The sequence below is a fragment of the Thunnus albacares genome, chromosome 12 (genome assembly GCF_914725855.1).
Source record: "Thunnus albacares chromosome 12, fThuAlb1.1, whole genome shotgun sequence".
Lineage (NCBI taxonomy): Eukaryota > Metazoa > Chordata > Actinopteri > Scombriformes > Scombridae > Thunnus > Thunnus albacares.
In genome coordinates this window covers 15,353,860-15,379,168 of record NC_058117.1, presented here as the reverse complement: position 1 = coordinate 15,379,168, position 25,309 = coordinate 15,353,860, and the positions used below count along the sequence as shown (strand labels likewise).

Sequence of the window (25,309 nt, the reverse complement as noted above, 5' to 3'; positions counted from 1 at the left end):
AGAAGCTCCATAAATTGACAGGAGGACGCTGAGCTGCATTCCCATCAGTCTGTGAGGAGAAGAGGATCCCCTGCGCACCCACAACGGAGGAGCCGCCGACCGATAAGAACATATAAAATAATCCAAGTTGAGCTCTTTATCTGCGACCATGTCAGCTGGAGGAGATTTGGGGAACCCCCTGAGGAAATTTAAACTCGTATTTTTGGGAGAGCAGAGCGGTGAGTCAGAGCTTGGGGAGGTTTAGTTATCCTCCTCCGATGCCAAACATGCGTATATGTTGAAGGCCATGTATGTAATCTTTGTTGATTTTGAAAGTTTCAACTGAATCCAGAGGATGTGCTGGCTGGCTTTGGGTTATTTGACGCCCACGTAGCTCTTGGCACAATCTGTGGCTGAAAATTTGATTAACCGAGGGAGAAAAAAAACAGAAAAGGAAAAAAAACCCGCATATATATAAATTGCACCCTCGGATTAAACATAATGACCATTATGATCAATCAAAAATGAATGCTCATTGTAACACATATCCTTTTATCGCATATTGCCATAATTCGCATCATAGCAGGCGATATGAATTCGGATGTTTTGATGTGCTGCAGTGACCGACAAATAATGCTCAGCCTGCCCTCAGAAAACGCGTTTATAACACTTACATCGCTCATTTCTAACACGAACAATCCTTTATTTCATTACATGACAGTGTCTCTTGTCTTTTTTCAACCACTCGTTTTCTCTTTTTTTCGTGAGAGAAGATAATAAACAGTCCCCCATGTGTCAGTTCGGGACACACCCTAGGCTGGCGATGTCTGTAGCATTTCTGAACCTCGCAGTCTCCGGTTCGGTCCCATAAATAATCAAATAAAAACGTCTTGACAGCGCCATAACATTATACTATATATTCAATAATCCATCTATTCTTTGTGGGAATGGCTGTGTTTGTGGTTTGATGTGATGGCACAAATTCAGGAGGTGCTGATCGATAATGGTTTAGCGCTGTAAAGCAGCCTGAATACGTGTTCAGACATCAGACATCCAGAGTGGCAGCAGAGGATCCCATATCCCGTAAAATACAACCGCAAAGAGCAGAATGCACATAATTAGGGTCTAATGTGACAAACTGGTGCTTGTGTCTTACATTGTGATGCTTGTGTGTGCGTGCGTGTGTGAGTGTGTGTGTGTGTGTGTTTGTGAGAGGGCTGTGTGTTGGCTCAGTGAAAGCCTCCCTGTGTGTGTTTGTGTGGCCTGTACTGCAATGTTGCTGTCCATGGTGCTGAATCGAGGCCTGGTGGTGGCCACTGCCCATCGCTGGCTTCAGAACTACTGCTGTCTGCACGAGAGCCCGGGGCCTGTCTGTCCTCACAAGTCCTGTCCTCACCTGTGTTGTAGATCTGATATAAAATGGTGCTAAAGATGGTGCTGGGTGGGAAGTAAATAAAAAATGGGGCTTGCTGCTGTAGACTCACCTTGATACTCTGAGAAGTCACCAATCCGGCTTATTGAAAACTGCTGAATATCTCAAATCATCATGTATTTTATGTCTGTCTTGCTGAATAATGGATCATTTTTGGACCAGACCTCTGTTTTCTCAGTTGTGCAGTGAGAGCATTTTTCTTACTCATGCTCCCAAGAATAAAGGAGGATTGATTACTTGATCAATAACACATTTAATGACTGAAATGATTCATTTGTTTAAATCAACCAGAATTGTCAAAATTCACTGATTTCATGAGATGATTTGCTTTTCTTTTGTATCATTTGTATCATTTAAATATCTTTTTGGATTTGGGTGTTTTTTTTTAGATGAAACAAGACATTTGAAGACATCACTGTGGATTTTTAGATCTTCCTATTGATATTTTCCTTCATCTTTTTGATTTTGATTTGATTTTTGATCAGTTTGATAGTGATGTTTACAGCAGCAGTGGACGAATGTTGGATAGCATGATCTTGTCTGTTCTTTACTGTCATTCTGTGACACATATGTATATACCGTATCATTATGTTGAATTAACATACGATTGTTTATTTGTGTGTTTGGAGATTGTCTAACAATCTGAACTAAAACTAATTAATCAACATCTGTGTGCTCTGTTCCAGTGGGGAAAACATCTCTCATCACTAGATTCATGTATGACAGTTTCGACAACACATATCAGGTGAGACTCAGACCAGATCCAGAACCCAAAAAAATCAGAAGACATAAAGATATTTAGAATAATGTAATGCATGAATACAAATATATTCAATAAATGTGCTTGAGAAGCAATGGGGGAGTCTCTATTACCACTTGTCCTTGATTGAAGCCATATTTTATTAAAACTCGACTGTCTCCAATGTCCGAATAAAAGGAATAATGAGATTAATCACACTGTACAACATGTTAAGCCTTCTATGGTATAATAGTGACTGATTAACAACTGAATAATGTTACAATGAGTGTTTTTGGGCCAAAAATTACAGTCAGGGTCCATGTAAAATACGTTTGCATAAATGATGTCCTAACTCGAATGTTGTCAGCGCAAAAGAAGATGTTAGTATAGTGATATTAGGATCTTAAATAGAGAATATATATTATTCTTTCTCTTGCCTTTCGCAGTAGTTAGGTAACGAGTCTGACTGACTGAGCCCTGAGGGCAATACAAATGAAATTAGTTTTTCAGTCTGATTCAATTTCTGTGCTTATTGCCTTTTTTTTTCTTAACAGCTTTTTAAATTTTTCATCTCTTAAACACTGATGGTAACAACTGATGGTGCAGAGAGACATTTAGCTTTTAAGGTCTGGACTCTACTGATTATTTTTTTCCCCTCTTTTATTGTTTCTCTACCACAGGCGACCATTGGAATTGACTTCCTATCAAAGACGATGTACCTGGAAGACCGAACAGTAGGGAGCCTTGATTGTCATTTAAAATCCTCATGTAGATTCACATGTAGAGATGAATTATAGTATACTTGTGTCTTTTTTGCTAGTCAAAATCCTGAGTAAGGAATGTCCCAATTTCAACCCTGTTTTGACTAATCCTTGATTTGATTTGCTTAATTACTGCTCTCTTCACAGCCTAACATGATTATCCAAAGGTTATTTCTGCTAGTAATAGCTTGGTGCTCTGGCTTTTCTAGCCCTAAGAAGTCATAGCCTTTCCCTGGATCATCTACTTTAGCTAGTATTAATACTATTTCTTTGTCAGGATATTATACTCTCTCTCTGCCAGCCTGCACACAAGCTGATACTGGCTTATCCTTCTGGTAGTGTGTTTACAGGGCCTTACATCCGTATGTATGTGTGTGTGAGTGTGTAGTACGATATTGAAACAGATGGTGAAGGTGTGTGTTTTTGTGCATAAATGCAGGTAAGGCTGCAGCTGTGGGATACTGCAGGACAGGAGCGTTTCAGGAGCCTCATTCCTAGTTACATACGAGACTCTACAGTAGCTGTGGTCGTCTACGACATTACAAGTGAGCAGAAACCTGCTTGTATATGCATGAATGTATTGTATCTATGTATCCATGTATGTGCTGTGTTGATCTGTTTACCAGTTTTCTGCCTAAAATACAGTAAAAGTGCAGTAAAGAGGCACAAAATGGTTAAAAGAAAACACTGGATATAAAGTTAATGTCTGGCCTCTGCAGATGTGAACTCCTTCCAGCAGACCTGCAAATGGATTGATGATGTCAGGACAGAGAGAGGAAGTGATGTCATAATCATGCTAGTCGGTAACAAGACAGATCTGGAGGAGAAAAGGTGAGAATGTATAGACATACGGTGCATAGACATAGTTTATAGCTGACTGTAAGATATAGCTACAGTTAATGTGGTCTTGTTACAGTAAATGAAACAAGTCAGTCTAGAATAAATTAGCATTTTTAATGTCGAGATGCTGAGTCTGGCTCAATTTTCCTGTAGGCAAATCACGATCGAGGAAGGAGAGCAGAGAGCCAAAGAACTGAACGTCATGTTCATCGAGACCAGTGCCAAGACAGGCTGCAATGTCAAACAGGTGATTCCTGCAGTTTCACCATATTTCACGGCATTGTGGGGTTCAGTTGCTCTCAGTTTCTCTGACATTTTTGTGTTTCTCCAAGGTGATTGAGCAACCAAAGTGAATCAATAAAATTTCTATCTCTAAATATGTGTAACAGTGATCACATCCAACCCAAGTTAGGTACATGTGTAGAACAAAAGTTGCATAAAAAGGACTCAACATTGCATGCTGACAAAGTGCAGAGCTGGAAAATGACTAAGTACATTTTAAAGATTTTTTTGGCATTTTTGCCTCATTTGGCATCAGTCAAAGCTCTGACATTGCAATTATGGTAATGTAGTATACGTCCTAACTGCAGGCTGCAGGGGTGTCTTGTAACTAATCACAGTTACTCAAATACTCAAAGTAAAAATTGGAGGTACTTGTACTTTACATAAGCATTTCCATGTAATTCCACATTATATTACTACTTATATTCCATTACAATTCAGAGGGAATATTGTACTGTTTACTCCACTACATTTATCTGACAGCTTAAGTTATTATTTATTTCACAGATGGAGATTTTACATTCAAAATGATGATTTGTTACAGATAGTTAAAATAAAATAGTTAAAATTAGTGGCACCTCTACCTATTCCAACTGTAAAGTGCTACTTACACATTATAATAATCAAATAATCTAATAAATAATTGTGTAAAACATTTTCCTGCATTGCATACTTTTACCTTTGATACTTTAAATACATTTTGTAGATAACACTGTCATACTTTTACTTGGTAGTATTGCTACTTTTACATAAGTAAAGTATCTGAATTCTTCCTTCACTGCTCAAAAATTTAATGATGCAACATTACGACATTCAAAGTCAGCATCAGGCAAACATGAACATGCAAAAAAATGACAGCTCCACCTGCAATTAGGAGATCACATGATACAAAATTACACCCATCATAGATAAAACAATTTACTGTGTACATAAAACACACATGATATTCTGTAGTCTATACAGGACATATGAAATACATATTTTTGCATTTTTTACTCTTGCTGTCCTCTCCCTCCTCTCTTCTCATCTTCTAGCTGTTTCGTCGGGTTGCAGCAGCCCTTCCTGGAATGGAAAGCTTGGACGATGCAAATCCTGAAGGCAGTATCCTTTACAGCCGCTGTGACTCACTGTGCCGAGAGCCAAACAGACGAGAAATAGGCAGCTTATTTTTAATCTCTTAGTGGTTGTTGGCACTAGTACAAACAGACAGCCCAGCCTACTGACTGTCTACTCAGGCATCAGCCAATTAATCTTTTTTGCTTAATAGAGAAGAAATGCACCAAGCCAGGATGGTTGTGTGGATGTACTGGTGCAGCACCACATAGTGGTTGTCTGGGAAGTGACACATGCTGAGAATGTGTGATAGAGCATGTTTAATAATTTATTGATAAAGGTGAATTAATTGACGCAAAAATATGAAATGAGATTTATGTTTTGTAGAATAGTCAGATCATAATATTTACCTTCTTCCTTAACCGAACAACTCCCAGTGATTGACATCAAGCTCGACAAACCAGCAGAGCCGACTGTCCCCGAAGGCGGGTGCTCATGTTAATGCAGAGCTGCGATTGGACAGCTCCCTTCACACCATAGGCTTGTTGTGTTGCTTACTACTGGTTAGCTTCCAGTTGACTTCTCTAATTGGATATAGCATCCGGGCCTTGTATCTGATTGGACAAATCAAATGTTATCTTTCAGTCTTGTTCAGTTGTAAAATATTGTATACTTTGTCAATATGTAACTGACTGGAGGAGAGAAGGGAAGAACCAAAAAAAAAACAAAAAACAAACAAACGTCGAAACGAAAACGAACAAAAAACAGTTTTGGAAAAATGAAAAAGGGAGAAAAATGGGACAACCAACGGAGTTCTTTTCGCTGTTATGTTTTGTATTTTTTATATATAAAAAGGGAAAGCACCAAAAACGATGCCTAAACATAGAAGGAGAAATAGTGTGGGGTGGTCAGCCATTTTTCTAAATGGCTGAACCATGTTTGAATGTCTGCAGCACGCATGCACGCTGATCTGATCTTTGACCTTTGACCTTTGGCCTGCCCTCCAGGGTCTTCCCGCTCTGGAAGGAGGTTGACTATCTTAGAATGTTTTATAGCATCTCTCTATAGCATCTCATGACGAACGTTATCTCATTTGATATTCCCACAAGGTTCAACTTCCAGTAGGTTCACCTAACAGTAGCTGTGAAAATGTGGCACTCTCTCTCTCTATGGGTTTAACTTTTATAGAACAAACTGTACTGTGGTTAAAAAAAAAGAAGTAATAAAAAGACAACTTACTCTCACAACTCCCCCTCCTTCCAACCACTCCTCTCCTTCTCCCCCCCTCTCCTTCTCTCCCTCTCTCCCTCTCTGCCTCCAATGTTCCCATCCCTCCATCCCGGTAATACACATATAACGATCCACTGTAATGCACTGCACTGTATATAATATGTAATATGTATGTTGTGAACGTCCCTCTGTAGAAGTGGTCCTTGTTCACCAGTATGAATAATGTAATAATGTTTAATGATTAATAAATTACAGATTAAAGGGCTTCACTCTCCTAACCATCAACATTTACCTGGTAGCAAAATGGTCTACTCTATTTAATGCTATCTTGCATTTTATCTCTGGTTTTACTGGTTTAATATAAAGAATGTTACTCCTCATACAAAGGTTTACATCCCTGTAGCATTTAAAAACCGAGAAACTGAAACAGAAAAAGGTTTTGGTTAGCTCTAGTTTGTGCCTCTCATGAATTAGAATTATACCTGAGTCACAGAGTTAAGCAATTTTCTGAAAAAAAAAAAAGCTCATTAATTTTTGAAAAACCCAGCAGGTTCACTGAACAACATTCACCGCTGTTCTGAAGGATTTCTTCTTCTAACCATCTGGATAAAAATATTCCATCTGTTCCAAAAAACAACTAAAGTTGTCCTTGCTCTTTTTGTGAATTACAAGCAGAACACGTTGTTTTGTATTCAAATATAAAATACTGGAAAGTAACATAACTGCTAATATTTAAAATTTAATTTTGGTTCATTATTCATTGGCCAAGCTGCTTAAATATATTTCCTAAAACCTAAGAGAAGGCATACGCATGGAGTTGTTCCCCATATTATGCTGCTTTGTGATCCACCAAGGTGTCGATCAGTGTTATCAATTAGATCAATGAGGCATACATTTTACAGACATCTAACCAACACTAGAGCATAATGTGTTTCACACACATATAATACTATATGTTGAAATGCTCAGGCTAAAAAAAATGTTTAAAGGAATAGTTAAATATTTTGGATTTTCACTTTCTTGCCAAGAATTAATGTCTGTCCAAAATCCTGCAGTCTCAGTTGGTTGCTAAAAAGTCTCACAACCAAGAAATAGAAATAGTCTATGCATAACTCTTGTAAAACCACAACTTGTTTTTAAACTCTGGCTTTTATATAGATTAAACAGATAAGATATAACTTTTTAATTAGTGAGCTTTAAAGGTGCTGGTAGGCAGATTTTCTTCAGTGTTTGTGTTAAACTAAGCTAACCATCTCCTGGCTCAGTGTTGAATGGACAGACATTAATTAGAGTGGTATCCATCGTCTTGTCTAACTCTTGGCAAGAAAGCTAATAAGCATATTTCCCAAAACTATTCTATTAAAATGCAAGACAGATATCTAAATCAAAAAGAGTGCTAACAACCGAGGTTGGCATAAAATGGGAATGCAGAGGCACTGCACTGTAGCTCATCTCTCCAGAAGTTATAAGTCAAAAAGCATAGGAACATAAAAGGGTCTATGTTCTGTACAAATCTAACATTGAGCCATTTTGAGGCAAAATATTCTTTGATTTGGGAACTCTGTGGTTCCTCATTGAAGCCTTTACTTAATTAGAAAAAAATGATACAGTTACAGCAATTCTCAGTTCCTGAGAGCATTGCAGTCATTCAATCAATCAATTGTTTACTGTGTTAATTTCCTCTTTTCTATTGTAAAGTTGTAATTATCACACCAATCCTGTGAGCTCCCTGTGGTGAGTCAGTGTCTGAAAACCTGATAGGTAAGGGGAAGTTGAGTTGGAAAGAACCTTTTAAGAAGAAAACTGTCACTGTGACGCTGCGTGTCAGTTCACTTACACTCAGCTCTCCTGATGTAAGAGGACAGGTATTCCCCTGGACAGACACCACGTCATTTGATCCCCCCAGGGGTCAACAGACGGACAGAGGCAGTTAATACTGGACAGATGAACTCCACAGAGACAAGAGGTGTTGTGGTGGCCTCGCTTGGGTTTCCTCAAGTGTGAAACCTTCACTGTGTGTAGCTACAAGCCAGTGAAAATTATTAGCATCACAGCTGAACTCCACTTTTAGTATGACTTTGTGCGAATGTGAATGTGTTGGTGTGCTTCCGTTAAAAGCGGAATCACTGGATCATGTAAAACAAGATTTTTTACACACAAATGACTCAAGATATCCCACATACCCAGTCAATATAAAATGATGCACCTGTACAATATTTCCTTCTTTGTGAAGGACACACCTCTTCCGTCCAAAATACCACTTGTATGATCTCAGGTCCTCGTCTTTTTGGATCTCATTTACTCTCAAAGTGGATCATGTCCAGAGTGGAGGCTTTTAGAGACACAAACCTTCGCTCCCTGCTGAAGGAGTTACGTACCGACATTGCGATGGCTGTAGACGACCCTTTCCCTCTTGTCTATGGTTTGGCAGACAAAAACATCATCACTGAGCAACTGCTCAAGGTGAGTCACAGAAACACTTTGGAAATCTCAACTGAAGTAAGAACTTCGTGTTTGATCAGTTTAAGTTACTGTATGAAAATAGTTTTACTGATTTCTCATTTTTCTTTACAAGCATCCATACAAAACATTGAGGCAATGAAATCTTTTTAGTATGATCAGCTTCCTTCATTAATCCTTTGTAGCCCTCAAAGAAATGTATATTTTTATTATCAAGAATTGTGCCAACTGAAGGCAGTTTGCTCATCTCAGTATAACCCTGACATGCACAACATGGTTTTATTTGGATTTTTATATGAGTTATAAACCTCTTTCTGTTTGTGTGGATCTGTAGGACACTCGGGAGAAGGAGGGCAGAGAAGGGATCCACAAGGCCATGTACTCCCTCCTGTCCTGGGTCTTGGAGCAGAGCAGATCCACCGTGCAGGCCTTCTGGAGCAACTTGACCAAAGACTACAACCTGGACAGCTACCCCAAGCTGCAGACGCTGCTCACTAACCTGCGTTCTAGTATGTGATGTTCAAGGACGTTTCATCAAAATATCTGTCAAACTTTTAAATGTCTTTCTGTTTAATCATTGACTGAACCGTATATAGCAGAACTTTACTCAAAACTTTGAGTAGTTTACTGCACATATTCCCTTTTTTTCAACCAAATCGACCAAAACAAACCTGCTTCTAAAGTCAAGTGAACCCAAACTTGACACATGAGTTTACTGTGAGATAAGCTCACGAACGGACAATACAATACAAACAATTTCTGTTACTTTAAATATGTTACTTTTCTGAACAATCATGAATATTTAATTCAAATTGTTTCAAGCAGTCTGTAATTTGGTTGGGAAAAGAAACAAGCTTTTACAATTTTTTGCTCCATCTTCCTTCTGTCAGCCTTGTTTAGATAGATCTTTTTTTAGCTTCAGCTTTTCAGCAGTAAAACCTTAACTCCATGGTTGTGCCCAAATGCAGACTAATCCATCTACAACTATTTAGGACATTCAGAATGATTTGTATGTTAAGTTGAATCTTTATTATTATGTATCATTGCTGATAGAAAGGGATGCTGCAGGTTCCCGAAGTGAGAAGAAATCCTCCGGAGGTCACAAAACACCTCACAGCAAGAAGAGGAGCCACGAGGACAGAGGGACAAACTCCAATGATCAACATACGCAGTATCATGCCAAGACAAGTGACGGACCAGGTTTTCTCTCATAATACATCTGCTTTGACTCTGCTTTCCAACAATATAGATTAAAAAACAGAAAGAAAAGAAAGAAAAAAGAAAATCAAATTTCACTTCCTGGTGGCCAATGAGAATGAAATTAAACTTTTTAACTATTTCTTTTGGAGGCAGTGCAACAATTACTTTTACAAGCATGTGGTTGTGCATTCATGAACAAGTAGCCTGACCATCTGTAGAAAAAGAAGACAGTAAATTGTGTTTTTCTGTGTTTCCTCCAGGAAGTAAAGTGAAGCTGTACAGAGTGAAGAGTGAAGCTCCAGCCCTGCAGTTACCATCTGGAAATAGTAATTACAAATCGAACCAAAATTCTGCCTCAGGTGCGGCAATGTCTTCCTCAGTCCAGCGAGGAGTCACCCTGTCATCCTCCAGTGAGCCGCCAGTCAGCCATGAATCCAGAGAGAAGATCCATATCAAGCAGGTGTTTGGATCAGATGGTAAGCCACTGGCTTAATATCTGCATTCCTGAGTCTGTGGTCACAAACTTTGATAAAACTGAATATGATTTTTTTTAATTAAACACTATTGAAACACTAACTGAGAAAAAACAAGCTGTATTTCTTTGTTAAATTGTTAAATTTGGCCAAAAACAGACCTGAGATGTGCCACTGTATTGACATTTTTTTTCTCAGCACTGAATATTCGGGTATAATAGCGATTACTCTTCATGCAAATTCCTTTAAAAATCTTTGTCATTCTTCAGGGGATACCAGAAAGTGCATTAAAGTTGGAGGGGAGGTTTATTCATGTGGTACATCAGAAGACATGAATGGAGCACCCAAAGCTGCCAGGACCACATTTCGCCACAAGGGGGAGACAAACACAGAGGTAGAGGTCCCAGTATCCACTCAATCCTAACCATAGTCACATAGCTCATGTCTGACTTTGTGTATTTGTTTTCGTATATCATATGTACTGTATATGTATGTGTGTGTGTGTGTGTGTGTGTGTGTGTAGGTTCACTATAATGATGACGAGTGTGCGGTGTGTAAGGATGGAGGGGAGTTGATATGTTGTGATGGTTGTCCTCAAGCTTTTCATCTGACCTGCCTGGACCCTCCACTCATATCTATACCAAGGTGCCAAATCCAAAGATCTATCTATCTATCTATCTATCTATCTATCTATCTATCTATCTATCTATCTATCTATCTATCTGCATTGTATCTGTCTCAATATATTACAGTTTGTGGGTTTAAGGGTGTCTTTTTTCACCTTTTGCTCTGAAAAAAAGCTTCAATGTCACATGAAGTTTTTTTAATCTGCAGTGGCTCATGGCAGTGTGAGTGGTGCCGTGGCAACGTAGTGAAAAAAGAGAGAGCCCAACAGCCTTTACAAGTAAGTATCTGGAGGAAAATCAATAGTAAGAACATTTTAATAGACTGAACATATTGACAAATCTTTTTTAATAAATGTATTGTTAGATTATAATTGGTATTTTGATCATAGTGATTGATTCATGACTTAATGAGTGTCTATGGATCATCTGCTTCCTGAAAAACCCCTCGCATTTCCAGTAATTGTCATGTTTTCAGTATAAATGATGGCTGATGTTTCATGGTTGTGCAATAAAATTTCATCAGTCCTGCCTTCTGTATAACTTCTGTAGGGTCTTAGATGACATTGATGCTCTACAAGTTTTAATATTGACCATAATTATAATATTTTATATGACAGCCACTCATTCCTCAGCCTCAGCAGACAAACACGAGCTCCAGTAACTCCATCATAGATGTCTCCTTCTTCTCCTCACTGTCGTCCTCTTCTCTCACCAGTGGCAGAAACCAGGTAGACTTCATTTTGCCATCAATTCTGTTTGAATGACATCCTCTCCCTCAGTTATTTCTACTCTTTTTTTCTATTGTTTTGTCTGCTAAAATGTATAAAACGTGTTGCCAGTGCTCAGGTGGAGAGCTGGTCAGCGTGAGGGAGGTATGTGCTGTTTGTCACCTTGGAGGAGTAGACCTGACTCACTGCCTCCAGTGTTTGAAGTGCTACCATGTACACTGCCACTTCTCCAAGTAAGACATCTACTTATCTCAAACTCTAATTTTAGCCTCAATGTCTATACATCACAAAATGTGAACGTACTTCCCTCCTGGCAAAGAACTTCCTGTGGATTGCTCTTGATGTTAGTATTGATCAACAATGTGCACTAAGGGTGTGTGCTTACGACGACCATTATCCAGCTAATGGTGCCTAATGGACTTTAAATGGACCGCCTGCAGCAGGGTATGCAGTATAATGTATATTGTAAATGAGGATCAATGACTTTTACCAAATGTTACCAGAGATACAGATGACAAATGAAAGCTCCATCTATTGTTGCACCATTTATTCAACCTTATTCCTGCATGCTTCTGTACAATAATTCATTTTATTAGAAATCATTACCTCAAATGTTTGCTGTTTTTTCAATGTTTTATAGGTGTCACATGATATAAAATGCTACATCCCACAGCAAGAATAATTAATTTAGGTTTGTCTCTCTAAGGGTCTGCATCTCTTCCTCTGTAATCTGTAAAAGTGTTTGGGGATCAGATATTGATTGACTGTAACATTATACACCACAGAAAAGACTCACTCACAGTGTTCCTGTTTGCTAGAGGGAGATCCATCTGCTGGTCCTGCTCCAGGCCCTGGGGAGGCTCTGCAGAGAAGGAGGCTGAATCCAGAGGTTTACAGGTGTGTCTGCACATGTGCACATAACAAATTTGAATAGATTATGTGTATATGATTGAGTTTTTACATCTCCTGTGTGTGTTTGTTTGTGTGTGTGTGTGTGTGTGTGTGTGTGTGTGTGTGTTCTTTCAGCTCGCCCCGGTGGTTCAAAACACACACAGTCACGAACAGAGCTCCTCCATCGCTGAGCCCATCTTCCATAAAGATGACCTGGACTCCATCCTGGGAGATGTGAGTGGGGCTCAGTTACATACCGCAGATGTCAATGTGATCTAAATGAAGCATGTCGGACACAAGATGACTGCACTTCTTATCACATAGATCGAGATGAGTTGTCATGGTGAAATGCAGCGTAGAGGACAAAACAAGTGATGGGGGGCGATATGTCATTGTGTTATTTTTTGTGATGCAGTCTAGTTTGTCTTTTCTGCCAGTGATGTTTAACTTCATCGTATTGTAGTGTATGTTTGTATTTATTTTGTATGTGCTATGTGTGTTTCACAGCACGTTGGTACTGGTTGTGAAAAGGATTTTGCCGTCAAAGAACGAGAAACTCTCAACGAGGTGGACATTTATGATTATAAGGATCTTTATACTTTCATTTGCAAATGTTAAATACATAACATAAAGTAAGATAGAAATATTACTTCTACTTATTACTGGGCTGCACTTTTCAGTTGACTTCTGCTGAATTTACACAGAGGAAATGTTAGTGTCCTGACAGAATAGCCAAAAAAATGAAGATTCTCTCCAAAATTGAATACATAATCTCAGATCACTTGATAACTGCAGTAATAAACTACTAAAGATTGTTGTTATATGATATCATTGTTGTACATGACATCACACGCATGTTTACCAAATGATGTCACCAAGGGCTCGGCCTTTTGTGTCGACTGTGTGCGTGCATGTGTGATTTTTTTTTTCTGTTCTTTGTTCCTTAGCAGGCCTCCATCGATGGCATCTTGCAGTGGGCCTTCCACAACATCTCTCGGCCTCTTCCAGACTCTCAAGGATGCTACCAGTGATTGAAGATGGTGCCCGCATTCATGCATGAAGTAATATTGTAAAGTGACACTGATGAAATGAACAGAGCTAATTAAAGTGATTCTAGTGGGGGATTGTTTGCTTGTTTTCTGCTTAACCTGAAGTAACCATCTAGTGGTTGATTTTAGATGAGACTTTTTATTATGTGTATTAATATTTTTGTATTTTGAGTGCAACTATTTCTCATTTTCAAACAACAGCTTTCAAATAAAGAGTACTGAGGTGGTTGTCAGTTCATGTACAAACAAGGAAGTCAAGAAGTCAATATTCACAGTCTCCATTTTGTCACAGAGGCTTTTACACTAAAATATACCTTTGTGGCACAAAAAGCAAAACTTGGATTGGTTTGAATTGAAATGAGTGAACTCATGCATACATGAGTAATATAAAATGTTCACTACTTCTTCCAGTTTCTTAGCTGCATTTCTAGCAGCACACAGGAGCAGTTTAGGGTGCACATACCTCAGTATCTCCAAATAAAAAAAAAAAACTATGTTTTTTGATTATATCAAGCAGTGTAAATTGTACTGTAATGCATGCCTGATTGACATGTTATGGACTAATCCTCCTGCCCTCTGTGCGGCGTGTATGTCGCCTCTCAGTTCCTATTGAGTCCAGTGCAACCAGCACTCCTGTGTTGGAATAATAGGCTACTAAATTTGTGTTAGTTTGTTATAAAACACAATTTTATTGAAGAATATGCACCATGTGAGCAATGTATAAACTAAAATAATAAATTGACATTCTGACACCATGCCCTCTACAAGACACAGTTGATATCATACTATGGTACAAATTTGCAATTAATCAGAACCAACTAATGCATTGAACTTGGGGATTTTGGCGCCTGTGAGGGTCTGTGGCCTTGAGGCAACTGCCCACTTTGCCCAGTTGGTAATCCAGCCTTGCTGTAATGCTTGTGCCTACTTTTTATGAGGCTGCTTTTACATAACAAAGGACATTACAAAGGTGAAACAACTCCAGGTTTTTCTGTCACTTATCCTCACACTAATCACCTGTTTTAAAAGAGGAAAACTTGTGTTTTGGGGCCATATTGTACAAGACATGGAGATAAATGTGTTTTTATGTGTGTGTGAATGTGTTTATACCTTCAGGGAAAGCGAAGTAAGACTATCTGGTTAACAGCTCAGATCAGAGCAGAGTTTGGCTGTAAACCCGCCATAAACACATGAATGTTGGACAAGATCAGTGTTTCATTCATGGCAAATAAACACACACATGCACATATGTTGAGTGATATAATAGAGACGATGCAAACTTCCACATGTGTACATGAAGACAGTTTTCTCGTTGTCTCTCTCTGTGCAGATCTGGTGAAGAATTCACATTCACACGTTAGCGCAGATGGTTTCAATACGATGAGGTATGCACACTGAGAAATGCCTCTGTTTAACAGGAATTCCTTGAAGACTATCACTTAGATGTGGAATGTTGTTTTTGTCATGGGATTCAGGAGTTTTAGCATGACTGCCAGAGGGATGGAGCTCCGCCAGGCAGCACACAGATTTTTCTCCCCTCGGTATTTGGTTGCCATGGCTCCCTGGTCCTACAGGCCCAAAACAGAGGATGTGAAACATGTTCGCTCCAGAGTGTGTATCCGTGCATGTGTGTGTGTGTGTGTGTGTGTGTGTGTCTGTGTGTGTGTGTGTCTGTGTGTGTGTGTGTGTTTATTTATGAATCCACTTTCTAAATGGCTCATGAAACATCCTGCATACTTGAGGGCTCTGTATCCTTGCAGAGGAAGCAACATCCCTGACAGAAAGACAAAACGTTTGCTTGGACACTTTTCTATAGGTATGAGGGAGAAAAAACAATCAAACAAATCATAAAGTACTGTCAAAGTGTGCAACTTGACAACATGTTAGCACTGTTGCACTCTCAATTTGTGTTCAAGAAGCATTCTTAATGATTTTTTCCATTCCAGCTAAGTGGATATTTGCATTTTAAAAAGCTGTGTACATTGTTTCTTTTATTGTGTTTGTTTCTATCATGACTCCTACTTTGCCGTCACTCAGCTTTCACCTATTTGTAGTTACATACCACACCAGGAACCACATGGAAAAACTGATAAAATATCCCAAGAACTTCCTCTTTTTAAAACGGGTAGATGACTTCTCTCCACTAGATGGCACCAATCTGAGAGTGATGCAGTTAAAGTGTCAGTTATACAGACAAGTAACCATCACATTATGATAAGAGGAAGCTTAACAAAACAGTGTTTGTGTTTGCAGAGAAGTGGGAATTACCCACATTTCGTCAGAACAAAAGGCATTTGCCACAACTATTTCCAACACAAATACATTATATAAAGAGCATGAGGAAAATGTGTTTAATGTAAGTGGTTTTTAAACAAACCAGTGTTGGAAAGTAACCATTTATGTACTTAATTACAGTTTTGGGGGACTTAACTTACTGTGTGAGAATCCCAATTTTATGCTACTTTATCCTTCTACTTCACAACATTGTATCATGCTTCTTGATGTATTGTTACTGATTAAAATATAGATTTAAACGAATCACCTTAACCATGCAGATGCAACATTAAAGCTGCTTACATGCTGATACATCAGTGATACTAATCCAATATCATACAGAACATGCTGTCAATAAGTAAGTAAGTTGATACTTTTAGTACTTTTTGCTCCTCTGATTTCTGTACTTCTACCTCTAAAAATGACTTGTAAGGGTATATTCTACACTGTTGAACTCTTACTTTTACTGGAGTAGAAGTTCCTGACACTTCCTCCACCACTGACACAGACCAACAACACTGAACATGGCTCTTTTTCTGCTAGCTGGTATTCTGTACACTGGTTTACAGTCTTCAAAAGGCGCACAAAGAGTTCAAAATATTGTGTTTATAGATGTTTGCCATGTATACTGCAAAGTGTGCTGGATATTATAGTGTTGTGTAGGCTTGATTCTTGGTCATCACCTCTGTTGCATCATATTTTCTCACTAATCGCACATATCTGATTTCCTGCTACACTGCATTCCTATGTGATGTCTAATGAAGCAGAAATGTCAGATAAGTTATCAAGAGTATTAGTATTGTACTGTATAAAGCATGCTGTGTTTTTTGTTGGGGCTTTTTTTGGCCTAATGTTGCTTTAAAGACTAAAATAAACAGCATTTTATGTGGTAATTTTGATAGAGAAAATGAACAAATATGCAACACACTCAAGAAGACTGTGAGTCATGTTTTCAGTGTGTGTCTCTATCCCTGTAAATTTCTCACAGTTTAATCAGGCTGACAACTATTATAAATATTTTTGTGTTTATTATGGGAGACCTTAATGTTTCTCAGATGACAGTTTCGTGTTTAGTAAATGAGTGAGGAAGAGTTAAACCAAATCATAACAGTGAGACACATACTTTAAATACAAAGCCCATTTTCTGCGTCAGGGTGAAATCACAAGTTGAAATTCCTTGAACACACACACACACACACTCACACATCCTGCCATGACTGGAAAAATATGATAGGTGAAATTCCCACGCTTTGGGCATCCGCTCTTCACATTTTTGGCACTTCATAATCGTGGGCAGCTTTCCAGTCTGTGTTCCTGCTGGGCCACGGCTGGTCTGAGGGGTATCTGAGGAGGTGAAGCCTCTGCGACTTCGAGTCAGTCCTCATTCTCTCTTTATGCTATTGTTGTGGGCAGGAAATTGGCCCCGCATTGTCTTGGCATGAGGTTTCAGAGCATAAAGTGTCTGAACCACTAAGTAAAAGCAGCACATATATGAGTTTAAAGCACTGAAAGAAACTTTGCATGTTGTGTTCAGTGTAACTAGAGTTTATTTGTTTACTCAAAGGATTATGTTCTTTAGAGGTTTTGGTTACAAGTTTGACACAATTCTTGCATACCAGAAAGTCTTATACTGCATTGTTTTTTTCGCCTGAACTAATAAATCATATTTCATAATATTATCAGATTTAGCTACTTTGACACTGATTTTACTATTTATTGTATGATATTTAGTTCATACGTCTATATTGAATTGTTGTGTCAGATGATTTTGACATTTGTAAATGTGCTAAAGTTTACAGTTTGAAGACCTCAGTGAGATGATTTTGTTTATGATTGGATGAAGACTTTAACTTGTATGGATAGTAGGGCTGCTGATTGTTGATTTTACATATATGTGGTCTGTTGTCCATATGAGTTTTATCCGATGAAAGTCATTTGAAAGTGAATGAGTGTGAGTGAGATTCTTTTATTCTTCTTCATGGTTGAAGATTTGAGGGTTAAAATAATCTTTTACTGGGATTAAATCAGTTGAGTGTCCTTCGAACTTCTGTTCACTACCATATCTGATAAAATAATACATATAAACACATATCATATCATCATAATTAAAACCCTGGATTTATTCTATAACACCAATTATTCTGTTCAGTCACACAAAATATATTTTATACGGCAGGCATCTTTTTATTGCCCATATGTACAGAGAACAGTAAGCAACTAAGCAAGTGTGACATTGTTTTTCTTACTGCAAGAAAGAAATTTATACAAAATTGTGGTTATATGTTATGTAAGTTGGTTTATTGATGTTTTATAGTCTCTCAGAGGTGAAAGTACTACATAGAGCTGTACTAACACTAATGAGCTAATGGGTAGTGGTGGAACTAAGTACATCTACCTAGTACAAATTTGAGGTACTTATACATCACTTAAGTATTTCTACAGTACTTTATGCTACTTTGCACATCTCCATTACATTTCTATGTACACTTCACTACACAGAGAGAAATATTGTGCTTTTTACCTCACTACATTTATCTATATAGTGGTTACTTTGCAAATCAATTCACAAATTCATCATAGATTAGAAAACACACAATCAATTTATAAAATATGATGTATTGTTACTTTTGATATATTTTGCAGATAATGCTTTTGTACTTTTACTAATTAAGGGTTTGTATGTATGGCTCTTACTTGTAACAGAGTATTTCTACATTGTGGTACTGCCACTTTCACTTGAGTATGGCTCTGACTACTTCTTTCGCCACTGAAAAAAGAAGATGTGAACAAACAAACAAACAAACAAACAAACAAAACAAGCAAAGAAACAAAGGGAGATGAGATAACTAGATTATTATGCAAAGTAACATCCAGTACAATGAGGACACAACATGTGGCCTCATGAGATTTACTCGTCTGATTTTCTGAACAAAACTAGAATATTATACACTTTTATTTTACTTAAAGTCCATTTGATAACAATATGTTTTGTACCTTTCCAGCTGTATTTGAAAATAGATACCGCAGCATTTTTAAGATTGTAACCTCTGTTTCCTTTTTACTTTTGGATTTATTGAGATGGTCCAGTTCCAACATTTCAGTGTTACATAAGAGAGGTCTGTTGTCAATAAGGTCTGAGTTCTTATTTGTGTTTCTGATCTCACTGAGGTAGATCAGAACATACTGTTAGCTGGGGGTGAACACACTGCCAACACACACACACACACACACACACACACACACACACACACGCACACATACCACCACCACCACCAACACAGCTGTCACATGCTTTTATCTCATTCGACCAAGAAACATTTATACTCTTCTCTCTCTCTGACATGATGTTTCCACTTTTAGTAAAATGTCAAGGTTGGTTTTCTTTCCTACTTTGAGTGATGCTCCATCTATAATCTGACACCGGTCTGAAGTCAAAAACAATAATCACTTTGCCCTGCTTTACAATGAATGAAGGCCTTTTCTTTTTCACCAAGTAGCCATGACCCAACACACTGAGAAACCACAACAAAATGAGATTAATGTGACAAGACGGCTCCCCGGCATCTTGCTATTTGTCTAGACATCTCCCTAATTTGAAGTGGTTTGCTGCAATTTATTAAAACTCATGAAGTCACTGTCTGTGGTTGCCTCTTGTCTCTGTCTCTTTCTGTATAACATGGTCAGCAATGAAGACTAACATCTAAACCACTGGTGAAGAAAACTCCTCTAACTCTCTCTGCTTCTCTCCGTGTCCCCTGAGGAGGCCAGATAATGATACGCTGGCAGGGCAGATTGCAGGGTTGCCATCGGCCTGGAACTGTAAACACAGCGGAGAAGGCTCGTTAGGACATTCCAGAAAGGTCCTCAACTGGGGATTCTTGGAAGAGTTTCTCGGGTGTTTGCATTCCTCCTTTGGGACAGCAGCGCTAACAGAGTTGCCTGTGATCACTGCTCTGTCCTGAGTGAGAATTATATGAGGGGTAAGGAAGGCTAGCAGATGTTGAACATTCCTCTACACACCGTGAACTGGGCAGTGGTGATGCATGCAGGTACAGACAATAACTTCTGACAACAGTTCTTACATGACAGGGTCCTTCTTTTTTCATACTGAAACCTAAGTCGATCATATAATTTTTTACAGGGTTTTACAAGATTAAGCTTGTAAAGTTTCTCCAAACAAAATCTTTAAAGCTGCACAGCTGTTTAAGGGATGTCAGTGTTGACTGGTTGGTCAGTCCTCCGATTTAATTCAGACTATATCTCAACAACTACTGGATGGATTGCCATGAGATGTGGTACAGATATCCACGGTGCTCAGGCATGGATTAAGAATGCAGAGGCCCCTGGGCACAAAATCTTGGAGGTCCCCCCCTCTCCCCCCTTCTCCACACACACGCAGTCCAGGTTTTGAATTATAGGTTTTCAGCGTAGGTTACTATCTGTTGGAAACACCTGTAGCTTATACAGGATTTACCACCTGTAGATATCTTCTATCATACAGGATTTACACCACATGATTGCAACAATACTTTCCTGGGCCAGCAGCAACAATATCAATGCATTAACCCAGCATGTGTAGCTCAATGCCATATGCAAGCACATACTGCCCCATGTCCACCAATATAGTTCTATGATTCAGAACACAAGTCATGCAGAGCAACAGAAAACAGCAAAGCATCAGTGCAATAATACAGCAATAACAAACACCATTTTGGCACCTATAGCCGTGCAAGCAACACGAAGCAACAAAACACAGCCAGCACTACTGACCACAACCATCTTTTCATACATGCAAACATGTGGAGCGGCAATAAACAGATAATCATTATGTTGATCTTGATAAAATGTTAAAAGATGCATTTATGGGTTAGTAAAATGTTAATATACACTTAAAACAAGCCATGTAACATAGAGTTTAAGGACACAACTATAGAAAAACATACCAAGTTGTTATTAAATTTAAATACTATACCATGAAGTAGCCTACCTATGTCCATGGATTTACTCAGCTTTTAAGGCTTAAACAGGATATGAACAGACAGGCAGACCTTATTATGTGAGTGGTCTGATTAATAAATGTATTCTTTGATTTTGAAATAGTAGCCTTAGGGCTTGTGTCCTGTCCATATACGTTTAACGGTATATGGACAGGACACAAGCCCTGGGCGCTGGGTTGAACTTGAAGCGCTTCATCCCAGTACCTCTCGGCGCCCTGCCATCACTTTTCTGCCAGAAAAAAATGCCATATGGACACAAGCCCTTATGTTGTTGTTATTTAGCCATGTGGTTAATCATTTAATTTTATTTTATGAAAAAATTGCCCTTCGCAGTTTTTTGGATGAAGTGACTCCTCAGTTACTTCATCCTGGCGCCTGACCTGAATGGTTGAAATAGTCAGCTCAAAGTATGGTTGAAATATGGTTGAAACTGGTAACCTACCCACCACTGGGTCTCTGCCATCTGCATCGGTGTCGGGCTCAGGTGGAGATGAACGTGGGCCAGTTGAACAGGTGGCTCTGATGTCGCAGGCCTGTGGTTCTCTGCCTCAGCAAAGCAACCATAATATTTTTTTTATTTGCAAATAAAATAACTCTGCATTCATTGGTTTCAACACACACACTTAACTAATTCATTTAAGTTGATAAAAAAAAGAGGAAAGCCAGGATGAGACCACGGCGGGGGTTTGGAGGCCCCCTAGAGGTCAAGAGCCCCCGGGCACCAGTCCAATTGGCCGGTGCACCTTGACAGTGCCGAGAGAATAAATCCTACTGACTTTGGTGATGTGTTGACTCATGGTGGTGCAGGTCAAAGTTTTCATTTATCCAGTGAAATATCTCAACTATCGTCTGTATTTTACAGACATTCATTCAATCCCCTAACCCTTCAGCTTCAGCTGCTGTTATTTTGTGGCAATTAGCAAATGTTAGCATGCTAACACACTAAACTAAGATGGTAAAAATTAACATATTAGCATTGTCATAGTGAGCATGTTAGCATTTAGCTCAAAGCACTTCTGTGCTTTAGTGCAGCCTCTCAGAGCCATTAGCATGACTGTAAACTCTTAGTCTTGATATTAACAATGGATCAAATGAGTATATTGTGAAACAGACCCCTTCTGCAGAGTGTTTTAGCATCTTTCAGCTCAATCTGGTTTCCAGCGATTTTCAGGGGAAAAAGCTTTCATAAACCCACTGTATGCTACATGCCCAGCAGATGAAAACAGAAAAAGTTCATGACTAACTCGTGAACACAGTAGAGCAGAAGTCAAAACATTATATTTTTAAAGTCAGAATTTGTATGACTGTTTAAACATGTGTGTGTCCCTATTGTGAGGTGAAATGAGGCCATCTTGGTACAAAGTTGACCTCAGTGCCATGGTGCATTTGGAAAATAGTGTAATATTGACATAATTTCTTCTTATTCAAAAGGATTTCTTTCAAGTTAATTCAAGCAAATGTAAAATGAAGCCGTGTCATTATGGTTGACATGTGGGGTATTTCAAACAGAAGATCAGATAACTCAAAAGCTGATCATAAAGAACTTCTTAAGAGTCCATCAAAATTAAAAATAATCAGTTGTTACAGCTGTAAATCACTGGGATTAATACAAAATATTCGAAACACTGAAGTCTATTTTCATCTTGATGAGGGTTGGAAGGGGTCTTGACATTTTCTCCACATCAGAGCAAAGCTTGGGTCATTTGTGTTCAGATGTAATTTGGGTGAAGATTAAGACAATCTTTTTGGTCAGACGATTATGCCAAGTCTCAAATCAATAACAAGAATGATAAATAAGGAGATAATGGATAAAGATGTTGTTAAATTTAGCCAACATTAAAAACATGTTACAGATTCTGCCTGTTTTCTAAGGACGCTAACAAAACAGTGCAGACACAGCCAATCCACTGACTTCTTTATCTAATATCTGGGTCAATGCACAATGTGACTTTTCTTTAATTTTTCTTTGATTTTTTTCAATTTTGTATTATTGGCCTTTGAATTAATCTCAGAATAGCAATTTTGTCCCTTGGCTTATTCCCCCCAGCTTTAAAAATAGACAGTCTGTGTAAAATAAGACAATGACCTTCTTTTAGTCAACACAATACCGTCTCTGTGTGTCAGCAGACACATCCAGGCCTTGAGCTGCAACCATTAACATATCTCACAGCTGAATCATCATCAGTTACTGGTAGTAACACCAAAGCTGGAAGTCATCTGTAAGATAATGGATTTTTTTCAGTTGACACTTTTAGAAATTGTTTGATTTGCACAATAGGCCATACAGAAAAACAAGCTGTCAGAGAGGGAGTTAACCATTTGAAACGGTGTTGGATATGGTGGGTGTTAGTGTTGAAGGTGTCATCTCAGGACGATATCTTGCTTCCTGATCTCAGACATAAAAATTCTGGCAGACGTGATAGACACTACATCACTGGGTTAGTGTTTAAAAGTCTGAACAAATTCATAGTCAAAGTCTGTTTAATTGGCATAATTAGCATCTACACATTAACACAGTTGAGGGTAGCTGAGGTATGAAAAGGATCAGTTGATTTATTACAAAATTAACATATTTTTCTACTTAGCCCTGCTCCTATTAGGCCATGATGTTATAGAAGTACTTTCTACCAAAGAAATAGTCTTTGTGAAAAATGTTGATAGCAATTACTGTGAGTAATGGGGTTTCTGAAAAGACACATTGCTGTTGAGCTTTACAAATGTGAAAAAAAATTAAATTCCATTTACCATTTCTATCTATTATATCAGAGTGGCAGCAGATGTTTTAGAGGCGGATGTCTCAAAACGTCAGCACAGAAAACTATCTGCATGGGCAGATACCACTAAGGGTTAGTGACAAAATATATTTTGTTGTCATTTGAGTGAACTAACCTTTTAAATATCCCTAAATTATATATAATAGATAATGCAATTTTTTTTTTATTTATGTAGCCATTATCAAAATGAGTGATTCTAAAATGCTTTACAAAAGGCAACATGAAACAAAAAAGTGAAAATGAAGATCAGATAAGAAAAATAAAATGAGCAAATAGCAATATATATATATATATATATATATATATATATATATATATATATATATATATATATATAACTGAATGTAAATGGTAAAAAAGTTCAGAATAATCTAACTTTAAACTCTGTATGTGGAGTGTTTCCAGTGAGTGTATGGTGTTTGATGGCATAGTGTGTAGTGTTGCACAATAACAATGGAGTATTGCACAATGGCAAAAGATACTCAGTGCATTGCATTAACTGTTGCACAATATATTGTAAGTATGCGGGAGAGCAAATAGCTGAGTAGTGCATGAGTCACAATAAAGAATGGATGAATGTCTGTAGATCATGATCAACAACAGATCATGTTTCAACCTGCAGATTGAATGTAAACACCCTTGTTAAAAATACATAAACTTTGAGAATATGTCCTGATGTTTGAAATAAATCTATAAATTTAAAGTTAAGCTCTCACATCCACCCTTTTCATGCTTCCATCACATCCTGATCCCCTCCAGCCTCCCACGTCCATCACCTGCGTACCTGCTCACCCTCTCTTTTTCACCCCTCACTGAACCCTCACACCCCCCACTCGCTACCCCAGCCCACATTCCCTTCATTGCTCCTGGACCATGGAAAGCCCCTGGTACATTTTCAGAGCTGCTGAGCTCATATACAGACACAGAGCCCTCTCTCTCTCTCTCTCTTTCCACCGTGCCACCGGCCAAAGCCAGCCATCAGATCACATGCTATGTGCAGCCTCAGCAGCAGAGGAGCACAGTTATTTGCTGTGGGGAACACATGCTGGGGCCCGAATGAATGACTGGCATTCTGGTGACCTCCCAGGATGGCAGCGGACCGCTGGGGTGGAAGGCTGTTTTAGGACAGGGTGTCGTGGCTTGTTGCTGTGTCATTCGTCTGCGGCAGGCGTGTTATCTCCGGGGCAGAAGGCTGCAAAAAATGTTCACACCTCAAAAGGGCAGCTAGGTCTGGTATTTATAAAGGGCCTCAGAGATATGCCTTAGAGTAACGGTGCTCATTTTGGTTCAGTTTTGCCCTGAAGATGGGGATGAAAGAACATGATCTTTTCTTTGATTCAAGACCAGCTTTTCTATTCTGAGCGGCTGGATAAACATGAGCAATCAGCTCAGACTAAGTTCTGCTGTATTACCACCCACAAGAAAATGTTTTATTGTGCATCTTTATGACTCACTTTCCATCTTGACACTTGACCTGTTGAAGATGTCTGTCAAATAGCAGAAATACAGTTCAACTCAAGA

The 25,309-nt window shown here is 38.6% G+C and overlaps 2 protein-coding genes across 2 annotated transcripts; both read left to right on the top strand.

Moving 5' to 3' along the window:
• Positions 1 to 29: 29 nt before the first annotated feature.
• Positions 30 to 6,607, top strand: rab6bb (RAB6B, member RAS oncogene family b). Its single transcript, XM_044368246.1, has 8 exons — positions 30 to 218; positions 2,098 to 2,156; positions 2,831 to 2,884; positions 3,351 to 3,456; positions 3,631 to 3,742; positions 3,905 to 3,998; positions 5,068 to 5,134; positions 5,524 to 6,607. The coding sequence occupies exons 1-8, from the start codon at positions 149 to 151 to the stop codon at positions 5,586 to 5,588; spliced, it is 627 nt and encodes a 208-aa protein (XP_044224181.1). The 5' UTR covers positions 30 to 148; the 3' UTR covers positions 5,589 to 6,607.
• Positions 6,608 to 8,632: 2,025 nt separating this feature from the next.
• On the top strand, positions 8,633 to 13,810 carry aire (autoimmune regulator). The gene is made up of 12 exons (XM_044367518.1): positions 8,633 to 8,779; positions 9,111 to 9,285; positions 9,830 to 9,976; positions 10,237 to 10,452; positions 10,719 to 10,843; positions 10,973 to 11,094; positions 11,284 to 11,353; positions 11,693 to 11,803; positions 11,915 to 12,036; positions 12,622 to 12,700; positions 12,830 to 12,928; positions 13,642 to 13,810. The coding sequence occupies exons 1-12, from the start codon at positions 8,633 to 8,635 to the stop codon at positions 13,723 to 13,725; spliced, it is 1,497 nt and encodes a 498-aa protein (XP_044223453.1). The 3' UTR covers positions 13,726 to 13,810.
• Positions 13,811 to 25,309: the final 11,499 nt, after the last annotated feature.